This window comes from Coregonus clupeaformis, chromosome 36, assembly GCF_020615455.1.
Source record: "Coregonus clupeaformis isolate EN_2021a chromosome 36, ASM2061545v1, whole genome shotgun sequence".
NCBI lineage: Eukaryota > Metazoa > Chordata > Actinopteri > Salmoniformes > Salmonidae > Coregonus > Coregonus clupeaformis.
The window spans coordinates 8,714,821-8,733,711 of record NC_059227.1 but is presented as its reverse complement, the minus strand read 5'-3'; the positions used below and the strand labels follow the sequence as shown (position 1 = coordinate 8,733,711).

At 45.1% G+C, this 18,891-nt stretch overlaps 1 protein-coding gene across 3 annotated transcripts in view; it reads right to left on the bottom strand.

The window, feature by feature from the left end:
• Window positions 1–230: 230 nt before the first annotated feature.
• Window positions 231–18,891, bottom strand: part of LOC121552325 (uridine-cytidine kinase-like 1) — a 38,367-nt gene continuing 19,706 nt past the window's right edge. For 2 of the 3 annotated variants that reach the window (XM_041865143.1, XM_041865145.1), the window contains 10 exons: window positions 10,099–10,288; window positions 9,909–9,970; window positions 5,507–5,526; window positions 4,558–4,656; window positions 3,371–3,464; window positions 3,205–3,267; window positions 2,582–2,704; window positions 2,020–2,127; window positions 1,045–1,201; window positions 231–699 (listed from right to left, as the gene is read on the bottom strand). In XM_041865143.1, coding sequence (XP_041721077.1) covers window positions 623–699; window positions 1,045–1,201; window positions 2,020–2,127; window positions 2,582–2,704; window positions 3,205–3,267; window positions 3,371–3,464; window positions 4,558–4,656; window positions 5,507–5,526; window positions 9,909–9,970; window positions 10,099–10,288 — 993 coding nt within the window. In that variant the 3' untranslated portion in view covers window positions 231–622. Of the gene's footprint in view, window positions 700–1,044; window positions 1,202–2,019; window positions 2,128–2,581; window positions 2,705–3,204; window positions 3,268–3,370; window positions 3,465–4,557; window positions 4,657–5,506; window positions 5,527–6,338; window positions 6,356–9,908; window positions 9,971–10,098; window positions 10,289–18,891 lie in introns of all 3 variants that reach the window. The other variant, XM_041865144.1, reaches the window with a different exon arrangement.

Here is an 18,891-nt window from a genome sequence, read left to right as displayed (position 1 = left end):
TCAGGCACTGGTCTAAGGCACTGCATCACAGTGCTGATGCCCCACTACAGCCTGGGGTTCGATCCTATGGGTTTCCCGGTCACGGCAGGCGCACAATTGGCCCAGCGCCATCTGGGTTAGGGGAGGGTTTGGCCGGGGAGCTTTCCTTGGCTCATCGCGCTCTAGCGAGTCATGTTTCGGAGGACGCATGTCTCGACTTTCGCTTCTCCCGAGCCCGTTGGGGAGTTGCAGTGATGAGACAAGGTTGTAACTACCAATTGGATATCACGAAATTGGGGAGAACATTTTAAATAAAAAAGTATGTTGTAGTGTCATGATATTGCAGGAAGTTTCACTAGCTAAGCTAATATCACGTTTCCTCCTCAGGAGGGTAGGTAGCCTCATGACCTTTCACCTCGTTCAGATGTGAGGAGTTGGCACAGGGGTGGTGCTCAGGAGGGTAGGTAGCCTCATGACCTTTCACCTCGCTCAGAGGGGAGGAATTGGCACAGAGGCGGTGCCCAAGATGATGGGCAGTAGAGGGGTGCTGAGGGGGAGGTCCGGAGCTCTTAGGAGCTGGTCAAGGGCATGCATGGCTATGTGCTCGTGTGCTGACCGCCCCTCCTTCCTCTTCCAAAACAGTTCAGTAGTCCATCCCTTCATCACTCTCGTACCAGTCCGAGGGAGCATCCGTCCCAAAGTAACGATCCCCGAAATTACCTGGAGAAAGAGAGGAGAGCAGTCAGTCATGTTGTCATTGTGAATAAATGAGTTGGACTAGTGACAGTAAGGGATGTGTGATCAGTGGCCCCGCTGATGGAACATGAATCTGGGTTGATTCATAACAGAGCCCATCTACTTGGGCCTGAATAGCTGTGGCACCAGCTACGTCTGACAATCTGGATGTTTTCAATTTGTGATTAGGTCATCACACAATGTCATATCACTAATGATCATCAGTCAAACCACAAACAGCGTACTCACTGGATTAGCATGAGGCCACAGTTATGAAGGGAATGTGGATTAAATGAGAACAAAGAGAAAGAGAGAGCGAGAGACACCCACCAATGCCGGGGATTATGTGGAACTCGTCGTTGACATTCTTGTCGACAGCGGTGGTGATGATGCGGACCTTTGGGAAGGCGTAGGCCACAGAGTGGACGCCCATCTCTGCCATCAGTAGAGACAGCAGGAAGATCTTATCCTCCTGGACATCATGGTCCTACAGGGTGTCAGACATACAAATAGGTGACTTTTAAACACTATTGAAGGAAGAGTGGTGGTTAGAGGGAAGCTTTGTGACTGTAACACACTATTGAAGGAGAGAGTGGCAAGCATCACAGAGTGGCAAGCATAGCCAGACTTGTGGAGATCTCAAGCTCTTCCCAGTTCCCACTGCTACCTGTCAAAAGGCGCTCCTTAATGCGTTAGTCTGATATGTCTTCTGCACGTTATTGTCAAATATAACATACTACAACCAATGCTTCTAGTGAAAAACACACATGACCATGAATATCTTTTGCAGAGATAGTCATGGGAGAAAAGTATTGGATTGACCTGGAGGCAGTGAAGTTTGCTCTCTGAGGGCAAACAGAACCACAGACTTTGGCCAACATAGTGGACAGCAATAATTGACCCCAGATGTTTACATTTCACAATGGGCGAAGGCTAAAGCAGAGCTGTACCTTTAGCTCTGCAGCCTTATCACAATGAGGAGACAGAGCCTCAAACTTACTGAACTAAAACAGTGTTTCATGACAGCAAACACGCATCCCAATCTCTCCTTAATCTCCTGCTGCTGTAGCCGTCCAGTCTCCACTTGCAGAGCTGCTCTCCTGTTATCTCAACACCAACATGGACAACGCCTACTCTGCTATCTGCCATGTCTCAGGGGTAACCAATTTTATCTGGATGCTAAACCAATGGATAAACCCCAAACCCTAATGTCTCCTCAATATAGGTGTGTGGCAGGGTAGAGAATACTAAAAAGAGAATATTAGACCAGAGGAGTAGAATGAGGTAGAATAAAGTAGAACTGACCAGCAGCACTCGGACTGCCATTAGAGCAGCAGCCCCAGTGGACACAGTGCTGTCCATCAGGATGACGTAGTCCTCACTGATGTCCTTAGGCAGACGCAGGTAGTGGAGCTGGACAGGGAACATAGGGCAGCAGTGGTCAAATAACAACATTTTATACAAGGTTTTCATTTGTGGATTTTGTTAACTTAAATGTCACGGTTTGAGCATCTGCTGTGAATGAAACCAGTACAGCTGAAGAAGAAACGGCCAAAGCGTGACGACTACATCTGACATCATACAGTATATCTCAAAGATATGGATGGTCTGTGACCCTGATGAGGAAGTGAACCTGAGGTCAATGAGGCTAATGTCTATCAGTTAGCCATGAGACTGACACCTAGCCTTGAATGAAGCCACTGAGAGAAAACAGATGACCGATACAACCATACACTCCTGCTTTATGGTCTCCGAGTTGAAAAGTTCATTTCTGGGTGTGTGTGAAGCCTTGCAACACAGAGAAAGCTCCACACAAACACACAGAAGCCTTGGTGAACAACATGACTAATTTATTTTTGTGTGTTACCTCCGGCTCTCCAGTGTCATGGTTGGTCTGGATGAGGATCTTCCCCAGCCGAATGTCTTTACACACAGCCATCAGAGCCTGCTCCATGGTCTCCCCTGCTCTCAGTATGGACACGCCTGTGATCTACACACACAATTCAATTGCATTCCAGGCTTTACACTCCCTTACAGTTTAGTTTGTAAGTAAACTTCCATTGAGCAGCCTGAAGGATCAGCATAGTGAGCGCTCAATGTTACAAAGCCTGATGTTAGGAGACAGACATCTGCAGTAGAGTAATACAGTCATAATAACCCTGCTGTCGAACAGAGCTGCTCCCACTGAGAGCCACTCAAACACATCCCCATAACGTGAGTGGAATTAATGATTTTCTCATGCCCATCCACACTGCGTCTAGTAAAACACATGTTAACAATGCAGATTCAATGCTGATGAAGAAAAGGACTGGAGAGAGATACAGCTAGTTTAACCACTGTAAAATCTCTGGCCAAGTATGACAGGTAGCACTCAGTGTGATTCTGACAATGTTGCTGCAATGTAGTATCAGGGAGTACATTGATACTTTATTGCAGTTTAGGGCCCAAAACCCTGTGTGAAAGTGGGGAGGTATCTGCATAGAGACTTACCCTTTTACCACTGAGTCTCTTCCCTTCATAGATGGAACCTTGGGGAGTCTCCACTTGCACAGGCTAGAGAGGATGAACAGAAAGAGGAGAGTAGAGACCAATATTAGTGTATGGTTGTGCACAGGGGGCGATATAGAATTGGCCATGTGTTGGCAGGGTCACTCACCTTGAGGGGCAGGAAGGAGAGGGCATGTTCTATGAGGAGCCTCATTAATCTCTTGGAGTAGAAGATGAACTCATCACGATTAGTGTCCTTATTCCTGCACGCATGCACACAAAACACACTCGGTTAGGGGACAAGGGCTGGGAGTGAGGGTGTGTGTATGTACACTCAGTGGCCAGTTAATTAGGTACACCCATCTAGTATGGGGTCCGACCCAACTTTTCTTCCAGAACAGCCGGAATTCTTCGGGAAATTGATTCTACAAAGTGTAGCGTTCAAACATATCTCAATTGGTATCAAGGGACCTAACGTGTGCCAGGAAAACAGTCCCCACACCATTAGACCACCAGCCTGTACTGTTGACACCAGGCAGGATGGGGTCATGGACTCATGCTGCTAACGTCAAATCCTGACTCTGCCATCAGCATGACGCAACAGGAACTGGGATTTGTCGGACCAGGCAATGTTTTTCCACTCCTCAATAGTCCAGTGTTGGTGATCACATGCCCACTGGAGCCGCTTCTTCTTGTTTTTAGCTGATAGGTGTGTTTGTCTGCTGCAATAGCCCATCTGTGACAAGGACTGACAAGTTGTACAGTTGTACTGCGCCGTTATTTGCCTGTTTGTGGCCTGCCTTTTAGCTTGCACGATTCTTGCCATTCTCCTTCGACCTCTCTCATCAACGAGCTGTTATTGCCCACAGGACTGCCACTGACTGGATGTTTTTTGTTTGCTGCACCATTCTCTGTAAATCATAGACACTATCGCGCATGAATATGACTGTAAGTCGCTTTGGATAAAAGCGTCTGCTAAGTGGCATATTATTATTATTATTATTATTATTATTATATATTATTATGAAAAGCCCAGGAGGCCAGCCGTTCCTGAGATACTGGAACCGGCGCGCCTGGCACTGACGATCATACCACGCTCAGTCGCTTAGGTCACTTGTTTTGCCCATTCTAACATTCAATTGAACAGTAACTGAATGCCTCAATGCCTATCTGCCTGCTTTATATAGCAAGCCACAGCCATGTGACTCACTGTCTGTAGGAGCGAACCATTTTCGTGTACCTAATAAACTGGCCACTGAGTGTATATTCATATTATAAACTCATTGCAGTGCAGAGTCAGTGTTGACAGGGTGAGAAACCGGGCCCCTGCGCTCTTCCAAAGCTCTATGGTCTTACCTGATGATGGTGTGCATGCCGTGGACCTGTGGGGTGCACTCCATGACACTGAGTGTTTTGGGTAGGGGTTGTCCCTGGTGGGCCGAGGCCAGAGCAGACCTACACAACACAGAGACAGTCAGACCACTGCCCCCTGTTGGGGAGTTCACAGTACTACAACAACACAGACAGACCACTGATGGGGAGTTCACAGTACTACAACAGACAGACCACTGCCCCTGCTGGGGAGTTCACAGTACTACAACAACAAACAGACAGCAGTCAAGCCAGGGAGACAAAAGTAAGATACCACTGGGATATTTTATTTTCCTCCTCGTAAACATGTATGGTGGTCACGGCTGCACAGCCAGGCAAAGTGGGGTGGGGTGGGGGGGGATTAGTACGCAGGTCCTGGCAACAGCAATAATAATAATAATAATAATAATAATAATAATAATAATAATGCTTGAACAGGCTTCTCTGGAACGGTCTGGAGCATATGGTGCTTTACTGGCAGACAACGGAACATAACACTAGGACCATTTAGAATCTAGAAAATAACTATTACATTGTACAGCACTAAACAGTGGTTCTATTTATAAATAGAAATGCCATAAAGCAATTGAGCACTTTGTTATATGTTCTGCAATGTTGTTGCCAATACAAGAAGTCAAGACAACTCACTCTAATTAGTTTAGTACTGTAATTAGCAGTTTTCTATTTATGTATCTGGCACCAAAATACAGGCCAGTTAAGACTGCACAAAAGCATAAAGAAAACAAAGAATCAAGCAATTGGTTAAGACGTAAATGAAAAAAACGATATCTTGGGAAAATAGCAATGACAGCAAACAAAGATTGTTAGCTTTTGTTCTGGATGAAATGTTAACAATAGATTAATTAAAGAGATGGAAATGAGAGGGGGATATCAAACTAAAGAAAAGGAGGAAGATGCAGCAGTTTATCCTCACATATCCCATCGGAGTTTCCTCTGGAGAAGGTGACAAATATTCATTTTGCAAGAACAAGAGAGATGACAAAGAGAGGAAAGAAAGAAAATACAACAATTAAAAACGGCAGCAGGACAGAGTAGAGGCCCTGTGATCTCTGTGGAGAAGCTGATAGGGCAGGGAGGTGGTGTGAGGGCCGGGGGCTGGGGGGAATTAGGGCCCCTGTTCAGCTCAGCAAGGGGATGGCTTCAGGACCAGACAACATTTCCATGGTTACGAGTCTGACTGGGAGGAGTTTTTAAAAATATTTTCAATGGCCTTAGTGTGAGGAAATCTGATAAACATGCAGGAATAACTCAAGGTTATACTCAGTCCTTGGTTAATGTGATGTTAGCTTCTGATCTTTCGATAACAAGGAATTCATCTACTTGCAGCTACTGCAAAGTGATCAATCCAACAGCCAGGTCTCTCAGGTGTCTTTTAGATGGTCTTATCCAGAGCTCATTGGAACCATAGAGATGTCATCCTCACGGAGTTTGCGATAGTTTTCATGACTGACAGTGTGGAAGAAAGACAAAAGGAGGCGGACAGCCTTTCATTTTGTTTACACAAACATTTCCCATGGCACATTAAATGTGTTGATAATGTCAACAATAGGGAGAAAATATATTTTTTTAAGATAAGTTATTTGGTCTAAGTCAGTACTCCTTCAGACTGGGCACATCTCCTTTTGTCTTTGCTGTGCTCTCTGAGCTTCTGCTGAGAGGAAACAGAATAAAAGACAGGTACCACAAGAAAAAGAGAGCGAGAGAGAGGGGGAGGTAGAGAGATGGGAGGGGTGTGGTAGTCATACCTCACTGTGATTTCACGCTGAGATGGTTAGAGTGCATTCGGCCAGGGTTTAGCAAGTATTTCATTACACACACACACAGGGAGGAGAAAAATCAAATCAAAACATAACTCATGAAATGAGACAAGCCATTCCAACCTTCCAAACAAAGCCAAATGTCCCCAGTCCCCACCACCCTTTTAAATCAACACAAACACCCATCCCGTTGATGACATGCAATGATATTACATTCCCCTCCATTTTGCCATGAATCACACAGACCGACAGTGTTTCATCCGATCAGCTCTGGGTGCCTTTACTGGTTTCCCATTTCCACGTAACGCAGCTTGTATTTCCATCATTTCAAATGAACCGGTACCTCTTTCTCTCTAAATGAAGATTATACTCATGCATCAGATCAGGTTATGTTCCTGGTGCTCTGATCTCACAGCAAGGCCCAGTGCACAGCCGGGTGAATTTAATTAGACATTTACATTTTCTGGGCAATAAAAAAAATTGCAATACGGTTTTCAGCTCCTTTTCCATGCGGAAACCCCATATAGGGGCATCATATTTGCTTTACTTGTTTGATCTATTAGTCTGATAAATAAAATGGTTCCTACATAATATCTAGTACATGTCAAACAGAATGCTGCTGAGTGTGGCCTCCTTAACCAAACCAGGGGGTTTCCTAAACAGAAGTACTATAGTGGGCTCAGCAGTCTTGCTAAACTCAGCAAAAAAAGAAACGTCCTCTCACTGTCAACTGCGTTTATTTTCAGCAAACTTAACATGTGTAAATATTTGTATGAACATAAGATTCAACAACTGAGACATAAACTGGTCAAGTTCCACAGACATTAAATGGAATCATGTGTCCCTGAACAAAGGGGAGGTCAAAATCAAAAGTAACAGTCAGTAATCTGGTGTGTCCACCAGCTGCATTAAGTACTGCAGTGCATCTCCTCCTCATGGACTGCACCAGATTTGCCAGTTCTTGCTGTGAGACATTACCCCACTCTTCCACCAAGGCACCTGCAAGTTCCCAGACATTTCTGGGGGGAATGGCCTAACAGGTCCCAGACGTGCTCAATGGAATTGAGATACGGGCATTTCGCTGGCCATGGCAGAACACTGACATTCCTGTCTTGCAGGAAATCACGCACAGAACGAGCAGTATGGCTGGTGGCATTGTCATGCTGGAGGGTCATGTCAGGATGAGCCTGCAGGAAGGGTACCACATGAGGGAGGAGGATGTCTTCCCTGTAACGCACAGCGTTGAGATAGCCTGCAATGACAACAAGCTCAGTCCGATAATGCTCTGACACACCACCCCAGACCATGACGGGCCCTCAACCTCCAAATCGATCCCGCTCCAGAGTACAGGCCTCGGTGTAACGCTCATTCCTTCGACGATAAACGCGAATCCGACCATCACCCCTGGTGAGACAAAACCGCGACTCGTCAGTGAAGAGCACTTTTTGCCAATTCTGTCTGGTCCAGCGATGGTGGGTTTGTGCCCATAGGCAACGTTGTTGCCGGTGATGTCTGGTGAGGACCTGCCTTACAACAGGCCTACAAGCCCTCAGTCCAGCCTCTCTCAGCCTATTGCGGACAGTCTGAGCACTGATGGAGGGATTGTGCGTTCCTGGTGTAACTCGGGCAGTTGTTGTTGCCATCCTGTACCTGTCCCGCAGGTGTGATGTTCGGATGTACCGATCCTGTGCAGGTGTTGCGAGGACGATCAGCTGTCCGTCTCCCTGTAGCGCTGTCTTAGGCATCTCACAGTACGGACATTGCAATTTATTGCCCTGGCCACATCTGCAGTCCTCATGCCTCCTTGCAGCATGCCTAAGGCACGTTCACGCAGATGAGCAGGGACCCTGGGCATCTTTCTTTTGGTGTTTTTCAGAGTCAGTAGAAAGGCCTCTTTAGTGTCCTAAATTTTCATAACTGTGACCTTAATTTCCTACCGTCTGTAAGCTGTTAGTGTCTTAACGACCGTTCCACAGGTGCATGTTCATTAATTGTTTATGGTTCATTGAACAAGCATGGAAAACAGTGTTTAAACCCTTTACAATGAAGATCTGTGAAGTTATTTGGATTTTTACGAATTATCTTTGAAAGACGGTCCTGAAAAAGGGACGTTTATTTTTTTGCTGAGTTTATATGATGCCTCTTAGTGGAGGGTGTTATGGTTCATTAGCCTACAACAGGCCCTGTCCTCATCATCATCAGTCAGTCACAGTGATGTATGGAGGACGAGCGGCCGCCGTCTCTCTCCACTGGACTCCATTCATTACTTGGTCCACACCAGACACAATGGCATTTTACTACAGAGATCCCTTAATCCACAAATCCTCACAAACGCAGGCACACACACTTTTTGCTTTCTCTTGCACCTGCGGTCTCTTGGGTGTACTTGAGTTGCGTACACCAGTGGTTCCCAACCAGGGGTACTAGGACCCCTGGGGGTACTTGACCTATCCACAGGGGCAACTTGAGAAGACTCATGAGACCATAGGCCTACTGGTAAAATGCACATGAGGGGGTACTTCAGGGGTACACCGGGCAGAGCCAAATTCAGTTGGTGGTACAGTAACCGAAAAAAGGTTGGGAACCACTGGCGTACACAACAGATAGAAGTCATGTGATCATGAGTAATACAGTATAGTGTGTTAAATATAATGTGACTGATCACCTTTATGAGAGCTTGTCTTTGAAACTTTCCATCTTGTCTCTCTCTGTGACAGATGGTTTGTCATATAACAGTGATGATGGATCAGGACTCAGAGCCACATACACTGAGTGTAAAAAACATTAGGAACACCTTCCTAATATTGAGTTGTAGGGACCATAAAGGGGCCATCTGACAGCAGAGAGCAAAGTGTTAAAGATGGGATTCAGAACGTATTGGTCATGGCGCTGACAGATAAATGGGATGCCCTTGACGCACACAAACGCACATGCATGTAAAGTATGAGGAATAGCCTCTCAGTTTTAAATCCACTCTTGTTAGGAGGCCCTTGGTGAAGAGACAGAGGGTTGAGTTTAGCTCAGCCGGATACCAGACAGGCAATCTACATGACATGTGATGCTGAATCCTGACCACTAGAGGGCAGAAGTGGAGTGGGCAACTGGTTGGGTCAACTTCTACTTGGAGACTAGCCTCTGAGAATTCAGAATTACTTTCGGATACCAGATTGAAACAGTGCATATACAAGACAGCTTTGAGTTTTAGTCTGCTGGTTTCAATAGGACATGTAGTATTGAGTACTCCTAGAGAATGAGACTCATCATCTATCATTTAATTCATCCAGAAATGACCCACCCATGTTGAGGGATAAGACCGGGTTCAGAGGTCATGGGTAGGGCCAAGAGTTTTTCCTGGTAGGGAAGGGGGTCAGGAAAAACTACTGGTCCTAGTCATGAGCCATGGGATAGGGGTCATGTCAGGCTGGCACACACAAACTCTGAGCATGGTGTGAGCCGGAGAGATGACACCATGTACAGAGATAGGGAGGGACTCCTCCATGCTTTTCCGTTAGGGTCTATGGGCAGAGGTATTGGAGATAAAGCCCTATTCACACATACCTTTTCAAGCTGACTGTGAACATGCTGAACAATCAGATCCAAGGCAACAAAGTTCTCACCCCCTGAAATAACCAACACACACACACATTGTTCTTTTATAGTAGAATCGCTATAGTTATCAGAAGTATTTGTACAATATTTGAAGCAGTGTTTTTAACACTGTGGTAGTAGCTATCTACAAACCACTCACCCCTAGGGACCACAATATCAGCCACATGCACAGTGGGCTCGATGTACTGCTCAAAGCTAGGCTTGACAAACTTGTTGTACTGCTTGATGACTCCGCTGATGTCACGGCCGCGCTCCGATATGTCCCTCTTCAGACGCCTGACCAGACGGATGTCTGAGTCTGTGTCCACAAACACTTTCATGTCCAGCAGCTGGGGGAGAGCGAGACGGAGAGAAATAGACAGAGAGGGATAAGAGGTCATGTACATAATCAATTCATAGGGCAGTGTTTACCCAATATATCATTTCAAGGCGGGATGCTGGGTAAAAGCCAAATTCCTTCTGGGGTTGGGGTGGGGCACCCCACTTATATGATGGTTGGGAAATCAATGTCCCAGGGTCGAAAGAAGTTAAATGGGATCTACTGTAAAGATGGCCTATTGGGTCTTTAATGCTCTTTTCCTGAACACACATAAATTGAAACACAGCCATCATCAGCCAGTCAGGGGTAACTAAAGACAGTGCTCAAAGCTCTAACCTCAGCAAAACAAAAGTTAGGAGGATTAATGGTCCAGCAGAAACACTGTATGTGATGGAGACGCAAAAAGAGGCAACAACCCAAAAACAAGAGCTATTGATGACTCTTTGGCCATTCAGTGTTGGAGCATAACTCAGACAGCCAATGAGACTGTCAGTCATTGAGCAGTAAATCTGCTTCCTGACCAACCGGGCGAGCACAAAGCGCCGCGCCAGCAGAGCTGTCAGCCTATTGGAGGAGGCTCAGCCTCACTCTCAGGGTCCTCTGTCATTGGGGGAAATGAGCAGAGCAGTTTAGGAACATTTTACAGCACTGCAGTTTAAAGACGGCTGCTAATTGTCGGGCCAGAACGCACCGGACGCTTGGAGCAGCCAGCAGGGTAAGGCCTGTTGGAGTCATGGCAAAGGGTTGAGAAATAACCAATTTATAGAAAAGTAAATAAACCGGTTGATGAGAATATTTAGTACTAAGTGAGCCACAATTAGTGATTTCAAGTCGTAAATCATCTTAAAAAACAACAACACAACACTTCTATAGAAATAATTAAAATGAAAGTACATCCAGTTATCTGCATTGTTTGGCTTATCATCCCTGCCCAGCTTAGCCCAACCTGTACAATGGCTGAAGTGATAAATCACCAGGAACAGAAGTGCTTTGCCAATGCAAACACATTCACAGTTTAAATTTGTATGGATTTCTGTACACACAGCACTGGCGGATCGAAGCTAACAAAGGGACCAATCAACAGCACCATCAATAAAACACAGTCTAGTCCATTCACTTACACACTGGCCAAACACACCCCCTCAAGTTATAATGGCGGGAAGGAGAGTCCTAGACAGGCTACAAGTCTAGACTACTTCATGGATTTAGATGAGCCAACATGGTGTTTGTGAGAAGTTGTTGATATATGTTGCAATAAAGAGGACCAAGATAATCATAGCTGACAAGGGCTGCCTGAAGAACTGCCATCAATTCTACTACAACAGCACTAGTATTAGTTTACACGTTGCTTTGTTTAAATTCTTAAGGGATTAAGATTTTTCATGCATTTCTTCCTTGAAGAGAAGTGGGCTTCATGTTAGCAAGTATAACTTTAGCCAAGACTGCTGCAGCAATGGATACCCAACAACACCATTTCTATCAGTCAGTCCCCAGCCCAGTCACCCAGGGCCAGCCCGAGCCTGCAACCCAAGCATAGCAGGCCCAGGCAGAGAGCTGCGAGCAGGAGAAAGGTAGAACAGTGAATAAAGAGAGAGAATCCCTCTAATTTCCCTGTATCTGCTTGAGGATGGCAGCGGCACTCCATTAATCGACGATGATGGTGCTGCAGTGGATAGCAGCCGTCTTACGGGGCTCCTGACCAAATCTGCTATGTTGTGTTTTTTAACACTGTTCTTACCTTTTTTTTTTTTATACATAATGTCTCCGTCATCATTTCCTATGACCGGAAACAGCTTCTGGACATCAGAAAAGTGATCACTAACCTCAATTTGGGTGGAAATTACTACTTTAAAGAGTTGGCAGCTCTGGAAGTTCTGCCTACTCCGAACCAGGCCCTAATCCCCGGGACTTGAAAGAGGAAGCAGCAGCGAAAGAGAAGCAGGCGAGCCGGCAACCTGACGAGACTACGTCGGCGAGCAAATAGACAGCCATTGCCCTCTGTTCTATTGGCGAACGCGTAATCACTGGAGAACAAACTGGATGAACTCCGTTCGAGACTATCCTATCAACGGGACCTGAAAAACTGTGATTTCCTATGTTTCTCAGAGTCGTGGCTGAACGAGGACATGGCTCTACGTCTCGATGGTTTTTCGATGCATCGCCAAGACCGGACAGCAGTGTCAGGCAAGACAAAGGGAGGAAGGGTGTGTGTCTTTGTTAAGAACAGCTGGTGCGTGATTTCTAATGTTAAGGAAGTCTCAAGTTTTTGCTCACCTGAGTTAGAATACCTCATGATAAGCTGCAGACCATACTATTTACCAAGATAGTTTTCATCTATATTTTTAGTAGCTGTCTATCAGATGGCACTAAGACCCCACTCAGCGATCGAGAAAATGCACATTAAGAGGCGGCGTTGCTCGTGGCTGGTGACTTTAATGCAGTGAAACTGACATTTTAACTCATTTTTACCAGCATGTTACCTGTGCAACTAGAGGCGACAAAACTCTAAATCACCTTTACTCTCCCTTTGGCAAATCAGACCATAACTCTATCCTTCTACTTCCTGCTTCCAAGCAAAAATTCAAACCAGTGACACACAATACGGAAGTGGTCTGATGAAGCGGATGCTAAACTACAGGACTGTTTCGCTAGCACAGATTGGAATATGTTCCGGGATTCATCCGATAACACTGAGGAGTTTCCCACATCAGTCACCGGCTTCATTAATAAGTGCATTGACGTCGTCTCCACAGTGACCCTACGTACAGTGCTTTCAGAAAGTATTCATACCCTTTGACTTATTCCACATTTTGTTGTTACAGCCTGAATTCAAAATGGATTAAATATACTTCCCCCCCACCCATCTACACAAAATACCCCATAATAACAGTGCCAACATGTATTTTAGATTTTTTTGCAAATGTACTTAAAATGTATGATCTAATTTACATAAGTATTCACACCCGAGTCAATATATGGTAGAGTCACTTTTGGCAGCGATTACAGCTGTGAGTATTTCTGAGCTTTGTACACCTGAATTGTACATTATTTGGACATTCTTTTTAAAATTCTTCAAGCTCTGTCAAGTTGGTTGTTGAGCAATGCTACACAGCCATTTTCAAGTCGTGCCATAGATTTTCAAACAGATTTAAGTCAAAACTGTAACTAGGCCACTCAGGAACATTCAATGTCGTCTTGGTAAGCAACTCCAGCGAGTATTTGGCCTTGTGTTTTAAGTGGAAAGCAGACAACCAGGTTTTCCTCTAGGATTTTGCCTGTGCTTAGCTCTATTACATTTCATTCTAAAAAAAGATGACAAGCATTCCCATAACATGATACAGCCACCACCATGCTTGAAAATATTAAGAGTGGTACTCAGTGATGTATTTTGTAGGATTTGCCCCAAACATAACGCTTTGAATTCAGGACATAAAGTTGATTTCTCCTCCAAATTTTAGAATATTTCTTATTCTGTACAGGCTTCCTTCTTTTCACTCTGTCAATTAGGTTAGTATTGTGGAGTAACTACAATGTCGTTGATCCATCCTCAGTAGGACGGCCATATCTTTGTAGTGACTGGGTGTATTGTTACACCATCCAACGCCTAATTAATAACTTTACCATGCTCAAAGGGATATTCAATGTCTGCTTTTTAAAAATGTATTTTTATCTACCAATAGGTGCCCTTCTTTGCATTGGAGAACCTCTCTGGTCTTTGTGGTTGAATATTACAGATCATTGTATGTGTTGGGTACAGAGATGAGGTAGTCATTCAAAAACCATCTTAAACACTATTATTGCAATTTATTATGTGACTTGTTAAGCTAATTTATTCTCCTGGATTTATTTAGGCTTGCCATAACATGGGGGTTGAATACTTGACTCAAGACCTTTCACCTCTTCACTTTTTATTAAAAAGAAAATATATATATCCACTTTCACATGATGGGGTATTGTGTGTATTCCAGTGGCCCAAAATCTCAAATGAATCTATTTTAAATTCAGGCAGTAACAACAAAATGTAGAAAAGGTCAAGGGGTGTGAATACTATGAAGGCACTTTACATACCCCAACCAGAAGCCATGGATTATAGGCAACATCCGCACTGAGCTAAAAGCTAGAACTGCCACTTTCAAGGAGTGGGACATTAATCCGAATGCTTATAAGAAATCCTGCTACAACCTTAGATGAGCCATCAAACAGGCAAAGCATCAATACAGGTCTAAGATCGAATCCTACTACGCCAGTTCTGACGCTCGACGGATGTGGCAGGGCATGCAAACTATCATGAATTACAAAGGGAAACCCAGCCGCGAGCTGCCCAGTGACGTGACCCTACCAGACGAGCTACATTTATTCTATGCTCGCTTCGAGGCAAGCAACACTGAACATGCATGAGAGCACCAGCTGTCCCGGACGACTGTGTGATCTCGCTCTCCGTAGCCGATGTGAGAAAGACCTTTAAACAGGTTAACATTTGCAAGGCCACGGGGCCAGACGGAATACTAGGACACGTACTCAGAGCATCCGCTGACCTGCCTAAATGACTATCGCCCCATAGCGCTCACATCTATAGCCATGAAATGCTTTGAAAGGCTCGTCATGGCTCACATCAACACCATCATCCCAGACACCCTGGACCCACTCCAATTCGCATACCGCCCCAACAGATCCACAGTTCACTGGCTACAGCTCAGTGGTAACACCAAACTCAGGACCCTGGGACTGAAAACCTCCCTCTGCAACTGGATCCTGGACTCCCAACAGGCCGCCTCCAGGTGGTGAGGGTAGGCAACAACACATCCGCCACGCTGACCATCAACACGGGGGCCCCTCAGGGGTGTGTGTTTAGTCCCCTCCTGTACTCCCTGTTCACCCACACGTGGCCGCGCACGACTCCAACATCATCATCAAGTTTTCTGACGACACAACGGTGGTAGGACTGATCACCGACGACGATGAGGCAGCCTATAGGGAGGTCAGAGACCTGGCAGTGTGGTACCAGGACAACAACCTCTCCCTCAACATCAGCAAGACAAAGGAGCTGATCATGGACTACAGGAAATGGAGGAGTGAGCACGCCCCCATCCTCATCGATTGGGCTGTAGAGGAGCGGTGTCCACATCACTAAGGAATTAACATGGTCCACACACCTACACAGTTGTGAAGAGGGCATGACTGCGCCTCTTCCCCATCAGGAGGCTAAAAAGATTTGCCATGGGCCCTCAGATCCTCAAAATGTTCTACAGCTGCACCATTGAGAGCATCTTGATTGGCTGCATCACCGCTTGGTACGGCAACTGCAAGGCACCTGACCGCAAGGCATTACAGAGGGTGGTGACCAATGTTCCCTCTAAGCTGCGCGTGTGTGCAGCTCTCCTGGGACTGCCGCGCAGAAGAAATATCAGCCTGCGCAGAGAAGCACGAGATTGAACTTCACTCAACTTTCTAGTTTTTTCCCCGTTAGTTAACACTATCAACGGTTCATTTTACTGTTGGAATTGTGATTGAAACAACGCAATATTAGCCACTTTCAATGCAACATACCGAAACAAAACGCACTATGCAAGAGATTTTGTTGTAGGCAGAACACATCGGAGTAGGATTCTAATGCATTGACAGGCACGACTAAGGCCCGTACTCTACACAGACCGGTGCGCCATAACCAATCAGAGTTGCAGGTAGGCCTATATGCAAATCGGCCATTGCCATATATGGATCTGTGCGATTCCCTTTGAACTGGACTGTGTTTACAGCATGAGAGTAGATGCGCTTGTTTTGTGCACATTCGTTCATATCCTTTGCTAGTTAGTGAGTTATTAGCCCAGTTATAGATAATTTGTAGTCAGCAATGGGGAGTGATTGCTTCCTACAAGAGCACAAAACATGTGCATTTCTATCCATCTTTGAAAAGTGAGTCAGAGCTTTTTTTGTCTTAAAGGGGCAGGCTTGAATACGCTAAGTAGCCAATAGGCAGAGGGTTGCATGATTTATCTGATTCTCTGTAATAATGGTATTGGAATAATTATGTATTTCATTTTGTAAAGTGGTTTCTTGCATCAAACAACAACATTTTCAGTCACTTCAGTGTCTGAAGGACAAGTGGAAAAACAGGTTAATGTCAAGTCCTGCATGTTTTTTTCAAATGTCTCTTAGAATGTAGGCCTACATTGAACACCACACATTGGCTACTATTGTAGGCTGAATGATAGAACAGCTACTTCCATGTTAAAATGTTATGGGATGCATTTTCTCCATTGTTTTTGATGATGGTAGGCCACTCTGGTAAACCTACATTATGATCACATAGCCACAGTAGCCTACTTGACCACTGTTAAAACTGCAACTTAGAGCGGGTACAGCCTCAGTGTTCACAGTAAACGCACGCAGGATGTTGCACAGAATTTTCACAATGTTCAAGTTTGCGCTCAGCAGACCTGAAATTTGCTCAGTGCCGAGCTCCATGCCATCCGAGACCCGTGTTCCAGGTGGCGTCAGAGGAAGGCCCAAAAAACAGCCCTGAACAGCTTCTACCACCAAGCCATAAGACTGCTAAACAAGGCTGCTAAATAGCTAATCAAATGGCTACCCGGACTAAACCAACTCTCTTGCACTGACTCTATGCACACACACTGGACTCCACCCACACACTCACACATACTTACAATGACACCCCAACACACACACACACAATGGTGTAAAGTACTTAAGTAAAAATACTTTAAAGTATTACTTATGCAATTTTTGGGGATATCTGTACTTTACTATTTATATTTTGGACAACTTTTACTTCACTACATTCCTAAAGAAAATAATGTACTTTTTACTCCATACATTTTCCCTGACACCCAAAAGTACTCGTTACATGGTGAATGCTTTGCAGGACAGGAACATCCCTGGTCATTCCCTGCTGCCTCTGATCTGGGTGACTCACTAAACACACATGCTTTGTTTGTAAATGATATCTGAGTGTTGAAGTGTGACCCTGGCTATCTGTAAATAAAAAATAAATTTAAAAAATGGTCCTGTCTGCTTTGCTTAATATAAGGAATTTGAAATAATTCATATTTTGACTTATGATACTTAAGTCATTTTAGCAATTACATTTACTTTTGATACTTGAGTAAAATAAAAGTAAAGATACCTTAGTAGAAAATGACTCAAGTAAAAGTGAAAGTCACTCAGTAAAATGGTAAAAGTATTTGGTTTTAAATATACTTAAGTAGAACAACTGGGTACTTTTTCCACCACTGCACTCACTACATACATGCACACACATGCATACTAACTCCAGACACGCACTCACACACACACACACTTTCACACTCACCACACACGCTGCTGCTACTGCTCAGTCAATTATCTATCCTGTTGCCTAGTCACTTTACCCTTACCTACAGTGGGGAGAACAAGTATTTGATACACTGCCGATTTTGCAGGTTTTCCTACTTACAAAGCATGTAGAGGTCTGTAATTTTTATCATAGGTACACTACAAAAATCCAGAAAATCACATTGTATGATTTTTAAGTAATTCATTTGCATTTTATTGCATGACATAAGTATTTGATCACCTACCAACCAGTAAGAATTCCGGCTCTCACAGACCTGTTAGTTTTTCTTTAAGAAGCCCTCCTGTTCTCCACTCATTACCTGTATTAACTGCACCTGTTTGAACTCGTTACCTGTATAAAAGACACCTGTCCACACACTCAATCAAACAGACTCCAACCTCTCCACAATGGCCAAGACCAGAGAGCTGTGTAAGGGATAAAATTGTAGACCTGCACAAGGCTGGGATGGGCTACAGGACAATAGGCAAGCAGCTTGGTGAGAAGGCAACAACTGTTGGCGCAATTATTAGAAAATGGAAGAAGTTCAAGATGACGGTCAATCACCCTCGGTCTGGAGCTCCATGCAAGATCTCACCTCGTGGGGCATCAATGATCATGAGGAAGGTGAGGGATCAGCCCAGAACTACACGGCAGGACCTGGTCAATGACCTGAAGAGAGCTGGGACCACAGTCTCAAATAAAACCATTAGTAACACACTACGCCGTCATGGATTAAAATCCTGCAGCGCACACAAGGTCCCCCTACTCAAGCCAGCGCATGTCCTGGCCCGTCTGAAGTTTGCCAATGACCATCTGGATGATCCAGAGGAGGAATGGGAGAAGGTCGTGTGGTCTGATGAGACAAAAATAGAGCTTTTTGGTCTAAACTCCACTCGCCGTGTTTGGAGGAAGAAGAAGGATGAGTACAACCCCAAGAACACCATCCCAACCGTGAAGCATGGAGGTGGAAACATCATTCTTTGGGGATGCTTTTCTGCAAAGGGGACAGGACGACTGCACCGTATTGAGGGGAGGATGTATCGCGAGATCTTGGCCAACAACCTCCTTCCCCCAGTAAGAGCATTGAAGATGGGTCGTGGCTGGGTCTTCCAGCATGACAACGACCCGAAACACATAGCCAGGGCAACTAAGGAGTGGCTCCGTAAGAAGCATCTCAAGGTCCTGGAGTGGCCTAGCCAGTCTCCAGACCTGAACCCAATAGAAAATCTTTGGAGGGAGCTGAAAGTCCGTATTGCCCAGCGACAGCCCCGAAACCTGAA